The 11,451-nt window shown below is 35.1% G+C and overlaps 2 protein-coding genes across 2 annotated transcripts; both read left to right on the top strand.

The window, feature by feature from the left end:
• The first annotated feature begins 4,752 nt into the window (after nucleotides 1–4,752).
• On the top strand, nucleotides 4,753–5,677 carry LOC137965190 (uncharacterized). The gene is made up of 3 exons (XM_068811561.1): nucleotides 4,753–4,986; nucleotides 5,086–5,195; nucleotides 5,290–5,677. Exons 1-3 carry the CDS (start codon nucleotides 4,753–4,755, stop codon nucleotides 5,675–5,677), a joined length of 732 nt encoding a protein of 243 aa, XP_068667662.1.
• A 4,269-nt stretch (nucleotides 5,678–9,946) lies between these two features.
• LOC137965189 (truncated transcription factor CAULIFLOWER D-like) lies at nucleotides 9,947–10,701 on the top strand. Its single transcript, XM_068811560.1, has 3 exons — nucleotides 9,947–10,180; nucleotides 10,234–10,501; nucleotides 10,562–10,701. Exons 1-3 carry the CDS (start codon nucleotides 9,947–9,949, stop codon nucleotides 10,699–10,701), a joined length of 642 nt encoding a protein of 213 aa, XP_068667661.1.
• The last annotated feature ends 750 nt before the right edge of the window (nucleotides 10,702–11,451 follow it).

Genomic DNA, 11,451 nt, shown 5'->3' with positions numbered 1-11,451 from the left:
GTGTGCACAAAGGAAAATATAGTGAAAAGTATATTAGAAAAGTATATAAGAAATTTATTAATAAAATACTCTAATAGATTTAACTTTTATAAAATATTTTTATTTAATTTTTCTATTAATAATTTAAGAAATATTTTAACTTGTTAAAATTAATAAATAATTAATAAAAATAAATAAATATATATTTTAATTATACATAAATTAAATATTTAATTAATTTTACCTTTATAATACCTAAATGCTCAATCAAATTGTTACTTTTAATATCCAAATTCTCACTCTTAAAATATTGATTAAATATAAAATTGAAAACCATAAGTTTATGTAAATAAAAAAAGGGTATTTTTAAAAAAATAATTTTATAAGATTGTTTTATTTAACTAAAATAAAATATATTTTAACTTGTTTTAAATTAATAAATAATTAAAAATAATAGCATTAAAGAATACAGAGAGTTCTTTATAGAGTACAAAGGCGTGAGAGAGGAAGGGCCATTGGCTCGTGCACAAAGATCAAATTAAAGATTTTCTACTTGTACATTTTTTATGGAAGGAATGATGATAATTGAATTGTTGTGACATGCATTGAGTTTATGCATCCTTTAATCAAAAGTATTACCATTACAACCCAAACATAATTAAAACCACCTCTCTTATGTATTATTATCCTCATTTTATCAGCAAGGAAAAGGAAATAAAGGGTAATTTATAGTCAAATAAGGGTTTCAAAACTGAAAGACAACTCATTTCAAGCCTCGACTTCGTAGATCTTTATAATACAAAATAAATGAAATAAATCATAAAATTTTTGTGTTTTTATAAAGAAATCAGTTGATCTACTATGTTATTTCTTAAAAGAAATTTAGAGCGAGAGCCGAGAAAGAGAAACGAAAGAGAAGCCATGAGAAAGAGTAAGCTGGCGATGAAGAAGATTGAGAATCAACAAGCTCTGCAAGTCACCTTCTCGAAGCGGGAGAAGGGACAATTCAAAAAAGCTGAGGAAGTCTCCGTTCTAATCGGCTTCTAACTGGCGCTCCAATTCTCGTCGTTGCCTGATTTCAGCTACAATTTCCATGACAAAGAAGTGTTGGGACTTGGGTCACTGTTGCGTGGATTATTGTATAGTAGAATGCTCATTATGAGTTCATTTTCCCTATTATCCAATCCATAAAGAATTCCAAAAAGTATAAGTGGAATAAAGGCTAGTAAGGCAAGCAAAATAAGATTTTTTCATAGTCCTACAACTCTCTAGTGATGAGGACTCTATAGTGCATATTGAAATTGAATTACCTAGTGAAAGTGAATTACTTTTATCTGTTAGTGTGCGCAATGAAAAGTATAGTGGAAAGTATTTTTTGTTGATAGTGTATAGTAAATAATATAGTGGAAACTATATAAGAAATTTATTAATAAAATATTCTAATAGATTTAACTTTTATAAGATATCTTTTTATTTAATTTTCCTATTAATAAGTTAAGAAATATTTTAAATTGTATGAATTAATAAATAATTTTAAAAAATAAATTAAATATATAAAAATAAAATACTTAACCAATTTTTACTTTTATAATGCCCAAATGCTTAATCAAATTGTTACTTATTAATATCTAAATTGTCTCTTAAACTAATAAATTAAATATAATATTCAAAATCATAAATTTATGTAAATAAAAAGAGGGTATTTTATTACACAAAATTAGTTTTACAGATTTAATTTTATAACATAGTTTTATTTAACTATTTTTTTTTATAATATCCAAATGTTAATAAAATTTTTACTTTAAAATATCTAAATTCTCACTCTAAAAATAGTCATTAAAAATAAGGAATTTATAACCCCGAGATTTTATTTTCATCTAACCATTACAACCTTAGGATCTCTTGTGCGAGATCCAGGTTTTATCAGCAAGGAATGGAAATAATGGCTAAAATACGAATATCGTTGATAGTCGAAGTAGTATTTAAAAACCATTGGGACCCACCATGAGGTCGAGAGATGTCAACAAGGGTCCTCATACAAGTTGGCTCAAGCTAGGAGATAAAGAACATAAGGTGGAATTAAGTAGAAGATTTAAAGATCAAGTGAGACCCACAAAGATACCATGAATTGGTACCTCTATCAACATGAGTTGGAAGATCATGTGGGACCCACAAAGATAAGATCATGAGATGGATTTCTATCTTGGTTCACGTGCTTAAAGAAGAGTTATAAGTTGAGTTAAATTAGTCTCTTAAATAGATAATGTAATCTTATCATGATATGCTTATTTTAGAGAGTTCTAGTTGAAATGTAATTACGAGTCCTAAGATTACTTGTATATGGACTCTATCACCTCCTCAACTATAAATAGATTTGTTTGTAACTCGAATATTAATCAAGCAAGCCTCTTAGTTTCTCTTCTCTCGTGTGAAGCTCTCTCTCTCCAAACCTCTTTTATGTTTTCTTCTTCTCTCTCAACCCGAGAGTCTTTCTTGTTTTTCTCCTTTTCTTTCTCTCTCCCCTTGCTTTAGGTATTATTCATTGGGTCCTAAATTGAACATGGTATAAGAGTTAACAATTTAGAATCCCCATATGCACTTTGAAGATATGATTAAAAGCTGCTCATAGAAGGCTCCTTATGAAGCAAGATTGAAGCTCATGGGATAAGAATTTATTTTTTATATTATTGATTTTATGCTATTGGTTTTTGGTATTAGGAGGCGGTTTATAGAGGTCATTATGCATGTTTTCATCTTATGAGTTTATGAAAATAAATGCATCTCGGATTATCTTTGATTAGAAGAAATTATGAAGGCGATTTTTTGTCGATTTGCACAATATTTTGACTGAGACTAGTGCGTATTGATTTTTTTATAACTCTATGGAAACAAGATTCTCGGATAAAGAAGGATGCTGTTGAGCCTTTTATGAGTCATTATCCATTAAAATTAATTACTTAGATTTTATGCTAAGCATCTCCATTAACCGAGTTGGTTAAAGCCTTCCACTTAGTCATATTTTGATTACTTAAATGGAGAACTATTTTACAAATCGATTTGCCTACTATGGCTGAAGATAATATGAATCACAAGATTGACATACTCAGAATCACCACCATAATGAACTGGTCCACATCAGGTCATCAGTTTCTTATAAAAAATGACCTAGTTGGTCATCTCACCAACCGAGAACCACATATTGATGAAGATGATATATTCTATACCAAATGGTTAAAGGAGAATACATTGTTTATTAGTTGGCTTATCAACAATTTGGAAGAACATGTCTCCAATAATGTCATTCACCTAGAGACGATTAAACAAATTGGGGAGACATGCGCCAAGTTGTATTCAAGCTCCGACAACTTACAAAGGCCATATGATATTTTATAATGGAGGCTTACCACCAAACAAGAAGACAATATACAAGAATATTCGGACGCTTTTGAGGCTTTCTTCAAGAATGGAATCTTGTCTAGCCAACCTCTATAGATATCTCTGTCCAAGATAAACAAAAAGAGGCCTTGATAACTGCCATATGCCTTGCAAACATTAAACCACATCTTGAAGTTGCTAAGACTCACCTTCTTAGCTCTTCCACGGTTCCCCAATTTTGATGATGTATGTGCTACACTTCTTCCTATTTAGAACACTTCTCCCTCTACTATTGAAATATCATCCACTATGTACTCTGGATATAGGGGAACACCATCTGACCAAGGCCGATGCCGAGGAAGAGGAAGAGGTGGAAGGACTGGTATTGACTGAACAGATGAGAAGGAATGCACCCATTGTAAGGAATATGGCCACACTAGAGACACATGCTTTCACCTGAAGGAATGCTCTATATGTGGTAGATTGGGTGACTCTCGAGAAAGATGTTATAAGGCTAATGAGAATAAGGCTAACCAAGCCTTAGTAAGTGATACAAAATTGGAGCAATCTACCACAACAACTGCAAAGAATACATTTACTGATGAAGACTATGAACTGTTCCAGAAAATGAAGACCATGATGTGGTCCTCCCCAAGTACTTCTTCACCGACTGCTGCCACCACCGCTTCAGGTATGATTTATGTCTCCTCTTCATCCTGGATAATTGACTCTGGAGCCTTTGAGCATCTTACAAGTAATAGACATCAGTTTCTCCATGTCTTTCACATAAATTTGTTACCATTGTTGACGGTTCACAAAATAAAGTTCAAGGCAAAGAATCCACTTCTGTTACACCATCACTTTTGCTCTCTGATATCCTTTTTGTTCTCACTTTCTGTTTGAATCTTTTATCGGTTAGTCAGCTCACCAAACATTTTAATTGATCTATCACTTTCTTACCCACTTCATGTGTGTTTCAGGATCTTACAATGAAGCGGGTGATTGGTGGAGGCCGTGAACAAGGGGGGCTCTAATACCTGGATGTGCCACAAATAACTATAGCATCCACCTGTGACACTGAAACCAGGTTATGGCACAATCGGTTGGGGCATCCATCAACCCAATCTCTTCATCATAATTTTCCTAAAGTGAAGTCGGACCTTCATTGTGATCATGTCAAATGAGTAAACATCAGAGGTCTACATACTCACCTCATCCAGAAATTAAAAATTTCTCTCTTTTTTAATTAATTCATACTGAGGTATGGGGACCTTGAGTCACTCCAACATTTCTCAAGTGAAATATTTTATTACATTTATTGATGACTTCACTCGTACCACTTGATTTTTTTTTAAAGAGCATTTTAAAATACCATTGATATTTAAATCTTTTAATGCAATGGTACTCACTCCGTTTAGGCAAAAAATTAAAGTCCTTCAGTCGGATATTGCCAAAGAATACACTTCCAAAGATCTTGACTCGTTTTGTCAAGAAAATGGCATTATTCATCAGACATCATGTGCCTACACCTGTCAACAAAATGGTATAGCCAAACGGAAGAACCATCATATTCTTGAGGTAGCTCGCGGATTACTATATGCCATGAAAGTTCCATGCTTTTATTGGCCGAATGTTTTCTTATAAACTGGTTACCCTCTTCCGTTCTTGGAAAAAAAATTTCCTACTCTCTATTATTTCCTGATGATGATCCTTTTACACTGCCTTTGAAAGTCTTCGGCAATCAATGTTTTGTCTATATTTCCTCCCCAAGACACAGTAAACTTGATCCAAAATCTATCAAGTGTATCTTTTCAGGATACTATCGTACACAAAAGGGTTATGTTTGCTATAATCCCACTCTTCAACATTTACTTGTGTCTAGGGATGTCACATTCTTTGAAGACTCTCCATATTATTCTGATAATGCTCCTTCAGGTTTATCTCCCGTACCAGGTTCTCCTCGACCAGTTGTGCCCTATGCTACAGAAACTACTATGCCCCAGAAACAATGGTTGACACCACACCTGCTGAGTTTTCGGATCCTACCGAGGTAAGTCCATCTTCTCTAGTCATTTTTGGCCCACAATATGATACTCGTCCTATTGCAATTAGGAAAGAGCCCAGATCATGCACCATGCCCTCTACTTCTCATCCCAGAACAAACTTTTTGTCTCATCATCATCTATCCCCTGTTTGTTGTCCATTTTTGTCCGCTATTTCCTCCATACCTATTCCACAGTTCTATCAGAAGGCTCTCAAACATCCAGGGTGGAAGGCAGTTATGGACGAAGAAATGCAGGCCCTTTATGAAAATCAGACATAGACTCTAGCCCCACTTCCATTAGATAAGAAACATATCGGTTGCAAATGGGTGTTTACTGTGAAACTCAATCTGGATGGGTCCGTAGCTCGGTTGAAAACTCATCTTGTTGTTAAAGGCTATACACAATGTTATGGCATTGATTATGAAGAAACTTTCTCTCGAGTGGCCAAATTGAACTTGGTATGTATGTTATTATCTCTAGCAGCTAACTCTTCTTGGCAAGTATATCAACTTGATGTCAAAAATGATTTTCTCTCCAGTGGCCAAAAATGAGGAGAAGGCGTTTTTAGACCAATAGATGGATAAAAAGTGATCAGGTTTTACTCAAGATGGACATAAAAATAATAATTCCTCTATTGACATGATAATTAAAAAAACTTAGAAAAACCCCAATAAGAAAGTTTGGAAGCAGAACATAATAATGAAAACTTTCTAAAAAATAGACTTCTCAAATAAAGCAATTACTTGACCAATTTGTAAAGAAAATATTCAAAAGATAATATATGGAATGAGAGATGTTTTATGACTAAGATTTGGAATTTAGAATGAGCAAACAAGGCTTTCTAATTTAAGAATTTCAGACTTTGTCAAAAAAGGAAACTAAACTCTTAATGGGAAAGACTTCTATAAAGGAAACTAATGTAATACGAGATCAAACAAAAAAAAAATTTAAGGAAAGATACTCAAGTTGGTAAAATCTTGAATAGATTTTGAAAACAATTAGGAAACTCAACCAACATTAGCAACTCAAAAAGTGAGGCAAAAAAGTGGCTTAAATTCGGATCTTCGCATTCAATAAGATACCAACATGATCTTTGATTATTTCAATGTGGATATCTTTCTATATAAAGATCAGATTGAGAAACGGATTATTGGGATAAGAAGTAGACTCATAGGGATTTCTTTTGAGATATAATTCTCAATATAATTCCTCAGTAATGTTACTACAAATTATTTAGGAATTTGAGGCTTTCTATTGCTACATAACATTTTTCTGTTGTTTGATCTTTACTGTTTCAGATGTCGATTTCTCTTTCTAGAAAAATCTTATTTCAAATGTTCTTTTTGAGTCGAAAACTAGACTTACAATATATTTCCAACATTATATAATTTTCTATATGAAATATACTGTAAGAGAGTAAAAAATCCAATGAAAAATAGGGATTTGAAAAGAAGACTAAAGGGGAAAATGAGAAACTCCCTTTTTTTCCATCTTATTCTCCTTTTTCAACTCAAATTTTTGCCCACTCTGATACCATGTTGATTTCTAAGGCCAACTCTTAAACACAAGAGATCTTAAGGGAAGGAGACAAGAGAGGAACTCTAGCTCTTGGAAGAGAAAAGAGAAGAAACCATGAGAGAGAAAGAGGAGGAAAAGAGAGAGAGGTGTAAGGACGAATTTGAGCCAAGAGGGAAAGACTTGAATTCTCTACCCACGCATTGAGGTTGTGTTTCGTTATAGGAAGGTCCTTACAATTGACTACAAATACCCTCAAGACTACATGCTTCAAAAGGAAAAATACATAAGAGGGCATACAGTAGCTTACACATTTACAATTCTATGTCATCTCTATGAAAATTCTCCTTATTTACTAGTTATGCCACCCTAGACACGTGAGTGTCTATTAACATATACCAATTGTTAGCCCAGGTGGTGTCTCAAGAGGGGATGAATTGAGTATATAATTAAAAATTAAGTTCTTGAAGTACAATTAAAATAAAAATAAATTGTTCATATTTAGAAGCATATGCACACAACTATTAAAAGGTAAAGATTTTTATTTTTTATGGTCCCCTAGTGGTAATTGCCACCTAATTTGTTTGAAAGAATTCATTATCTAGTTCTACTAAAATGATTGCAAAGAGATTTTAGACTTGCTTTAAACCAAGTGTAATACCCAATTTCTCCCCAAGATATTTTATACAACTAGATACAGGCTCTAATGGCCACTCTCCTTCTAGATTCAAGGTTCTAGAAAACCTTTGAAAAGAAAGTAAAAATACCAACAAAAAAAATAAAAATATAAAACTTACACCTTTCGTTTTAGAGAGAGAGCCAACTCTAAGTCAGAACCAAGCCTCTAATCCTTTAACCACGGGCAATAAAGTATGTGAAGTTTGTTAGAACTAGGAATGCCTAGAGGTAAGTAGAGAATTTGGAAAATATGGTACATTTGGGTTTTTTCTCATACAAAGGGTAAAATCAGAATTTTTGGCACAAAAATATTTATAAAAGGCTTTGGCATTGCAATAAAGGCTCATCCACTACTTTGGGATGAATTTGGGTCCCTATTTATAAGTTTGGTCACAAAACTAATTATTTTTTTACCGTTATACAAAATGTTCCTCTAGAGGTATAATCAATCATACATTTTTGTTGGTCGAACATTTGATCCTATCGCCATATTTTAAATTCCGTGAGGCCTAATGAGAGATCAATCGTCAATCATGCGTTTTACCAAGTTTGGCAAATCTGAATGATCGATCATACATTATAGCCAATGATTGATCATGCTATATGCACCTGCCTCACAACATTTTAAATGAAAGACAATGTTTTATAATACGTACATTGGAGTATTCTGGCTCATCAATCATGTACCCATAAAAAGATGATCAATCATGCATTTATACTGAAATGCTTGTTGTATTCTTGATGATTGATCATATTTTTAAATCAATGATTGATATGTTAATTTATCATGTATGCAATAAAGTAATAGTTATCATGTAGCTACAGTTATTGAGATTTTGTACAAAAAAAAAGATTATAGATCTTCAAGTCTTCATACTTCCTTCTTTGGTAATGTACATTTTTTTCTTCAAGAAATGCTCTTAAAGTACTTCTTCAAGACTACTTGTTCTTCATTTAGCTTAAGGTCTTTTGGTTTAATTTTGTGTGTGGTGCCTCTTAAAGGTAATGTACATTTTTTTCTCTCCTGAAATGCTCAATTTACAATCTCACTTCACAAGAGATCTCAAGGGAAGGAGACAAGAGAGGAACTCTAACTCTTGGAAGAGAAAAGAGAAGAAACCATGAGAGAAAAAGAGGAGGAAAAGAGAGAGAGGTGTAAAGACGAATTTGAGCCAAGAGGGAAAGACTTGAATTCTCTAACCCATGTATTGAGGTTGTGTTTAGTTATAGGAAGGTCCTTACAATTGACTACAAATACCCTCAAGACTACATGCTTCAAAAGGAAAAATACATTAGAGGGCATACACTAGCTTATATGATTACAATTCTATGTCATCTCTATGAAAGTTCTCCTTATTTACTAGTTATGTCACCCCTATACACGTGAATGTCTATTAACATATACCGATTGTTAGCCCAGGTGATGTCTCAAGAGGGGATGAATTGAGTATAAAATTAAAAATTAACTTCTTCAAGACTACTTGTTCTTCATTTAGCTTTTGGTTTAATTTTGTGTGTGGTGCCTCCTAAAGGTAATGTACATATTTTTCATCATGAAATGCTTAATTTATAATATCACTTCACTAGCTTATAGCGAATAAATAAAGCAGGTTGGATTAAATAGGGTTCAAATCAAAGTATATTTACATCAAATTAAGTATGCATTCAAAGTTGAATGTATGTGCACAAAAAAGCGAAGTATACACCATGGGTTTAGCAATGCTAAATTGCAAGATTTCTTACATGGTGTACTCTTATTGGTTGCTGCAGTGTGGTCCACTTACTCTTACATCATTTGCCTCCATCTGTCTATCTTAACTCTGCGATTGTTACTACTGTCATGCACTGCAGGCCTCAGAAATTTGGCAGCCTGGAGAGCAGATTTTAATATCCTCAGATGTCCAATGCACTGTCAATGGCAAGAACCAGTTGGGGTATTGCCGTGGGTGTTGCTCCATGTTTCCTGGCTCAGCTCTCTCATATTCCGAATGCCACTTCGCTTGCAAGTAAGCCAGTGATCTCCAAGGAGGGAGGGGCATAATGGCTAAAATACGAATATCGTTGTATTTCAAAACCGTTGTGTCTGTTAGGACAGCAAATCTCCTGGATTCAGTTTATGCCCCGAGATAACGATTACAACCCTGAGATTATTAAAACCAAATCTCTTGAGCAAGATCCAGTAACAAGCTACTGCAAGACAACTCATTTCCTACTGAAACACAACCCGGCTTCCTAGATTTTTTATCACACAAAATAAATCAAATAAACGGTAAAGAAATCAGTTGATCTGCTCTGTTATCTCTTTAACAGAGAGAAATTTTCAGCGAGAGCAGAGAAAGAAAAAAAGTGAAAGAATGGGGATGGGAAAGAGAAAGCTGGAGATGAAGAAGATTGAGAATCGCCAAGCTTTGCAAGTCACCTTCTCCAAGCGGAAGAAGGGACTGTTCAAGAAAGCTGACCAACTCTCCCTTCTAACCGGCGCTTCCGTCCTCGTCGTTGCCTTCTCTCCCGCCGGCAGGCCCTTTGTCTTCGGAGACGAGGGTTTGTTGCAGCGCTATCTCGAAGGCCAGACGAACATCCCAAAGGCGGTGGAAGACGAAGATCCCTTGATGACCTCGAGCTTTTGATCGCCAATCTGCAGGAGGAAGAAGCCACGATACTGGAGCTCGCGGACGAATTGAATGCGACCAAGCCGGCCTCTGGGCAGCAGTTGAGGTTGGAGGCTGCACCTGCTGCTGTAATTGACGGAGTGGAGGCTACCCAACTGCATCACGATCTTGAGACATTTCTTATGGATACCGAAGAAGAAGAAGGAAATACCTCGTCCGAGATTTCGCTACCGTCGGAAGATTTCTTTAATGATTTGCCGCCACTGGATGTCTCCGACTACTACCTGGATTCATTCCTGCGTTGATGTTGTTTTTTTTTTTTTTTTTTTTTTTTTACTGTTTGGTTGCTCAATGATCCAGCGAGCTCGTTAATCCTCGTCCAGTATATCTCTGCTGGTATCTTCATTATTCTCATCAATCCAGTAAATCTCTGGAAAGTTGCCTCCGAGCCAGCACAGATTACTGAATATTGCTCGACTCTTCACTGGGCTGTCCTCTAGCCCGTTATACGCCTGACATCTATATCTTTTATTGCCTCTGCTGGAAAGTCATCTTGTTACGGATTGATCTCTCTGTTCCCATAATTGTTCTATCGTCAATCAAGCATCTCTGTCAGATTGGTTTATTTCCGGAAGTTCCCGCACTGTCTCTGCTGGGTCACGGTAATCGGGTGGTTCTCGTCCTGCTATTGATGTGGCTTGATTTATTTTTCCGAAATTTTCTTTCACTCTGCTGCTGAGTTGCTGTTCCGCTGTGTTTGGATCCGAGGAAGACGACCGACCTTGACGAAAAGACGCATTATTGAAAATTTTAGTTTTTCCTAAGTTAGGAAACTCATCGCTGGTTTTGAGTCTCGCGCTGAACTGCGCCTGTTCTGACCCAACCCGGACCAAGCCGACATCACCCAGTGACCCTGCTGCCCCAGCTTTTTGCTTTCGTTATGCCGTGTTAACTCAGGTCAACTCGGACCAATACAATCCGGTCCAGTTCAACTCGGTCCGATCAACTCGACTTGGCCCACTTATTTTGTTACCTCGGTTATACGTGTCCAGATCCCAAGTTCTCTACCTATTTCTTTCATGACTCGGCTATATTAGTTTGATACCTGACTCGGCTCGACTCGATCCTTTTCTCCAACAGGATTATTATCTTGGATTATTACTTGGTTTTTACATATTATTTAGTACAATTTCCTTATTTAGCGATAGACTATCTGAGGATTATTTTATGAGTCATTTTTTAAGATTTTC

Source organism: Aristolochia californica, unplaced genomic scaffold, assembly GCF_029961685.1.
Source record: "Aristolochia californica isolate CCGP_79_NKW_82.1479 unplaced genomic scaffold, dmAriCali1.0.hap1 SCAF_5, whole genome shotgun sequence".
NCBI lineage: Eukaryota > Viridiplantae > Streptophyta > Magnoliopsida > Piperales > Aristolochiaceae > Aristolochia > Aristolochia californica.
This window is presented reverse-complemented; position numbering and strand designations above follow the sequence as displayed.

What these genes read in the sequence shown, in the direction of transcription:
- LOC137965190 (XM_068811561.1), top strand. Translation starts at nt 4,753, where the DNA reads ATGGTACTCACTCCGTTTAGGCAAAAAATTAAAGTCCTTCAGTCGGAT. An exon ending in CATGCTTTTATTGGCCGAAT is followed by an intron (nt 4,987 to 5,085) that starts GTTTTCTTATAA and finishes TGCCTTTGAAAG; the next exon opens with TCTTCGGCAATCAATGTTTT. An exon ending in ATCGTACACAAAAGGGTTAT is followed by an intron (nt 5,196 to 5,289) that starts GTTTGCTATAAT and finishes ATGCTCCTTCAG; the next exon opens with GTTTATCTCCCGTACCAGGT.
- LOC137965189 (XM_068811560.1), top strand. Translation starts at nt 9,947, where the DNA reads ATGGGGATGGGAAAGAGAAAGCTGGAGATGAAGAAGATTGAGAATCGC. An exon ending in AGACGAACATCCCAAAGGCG is followed by an intron (nt 10,181 to 10,233) that starts GTGGAAGACGAA and finishes GCCAATCTGCAG; the next exon opens with GAGGAAGAAGCCACGATACT. An exon ending in CTACCTGGATTCATTCCTGC is followed by an intron (nt 10,502 to 10,561) that starts GTTGATGTTGTT and finishes TCAATGATCCAG; the next exon opens with CGAGCTCGTTAATCCTCGTC.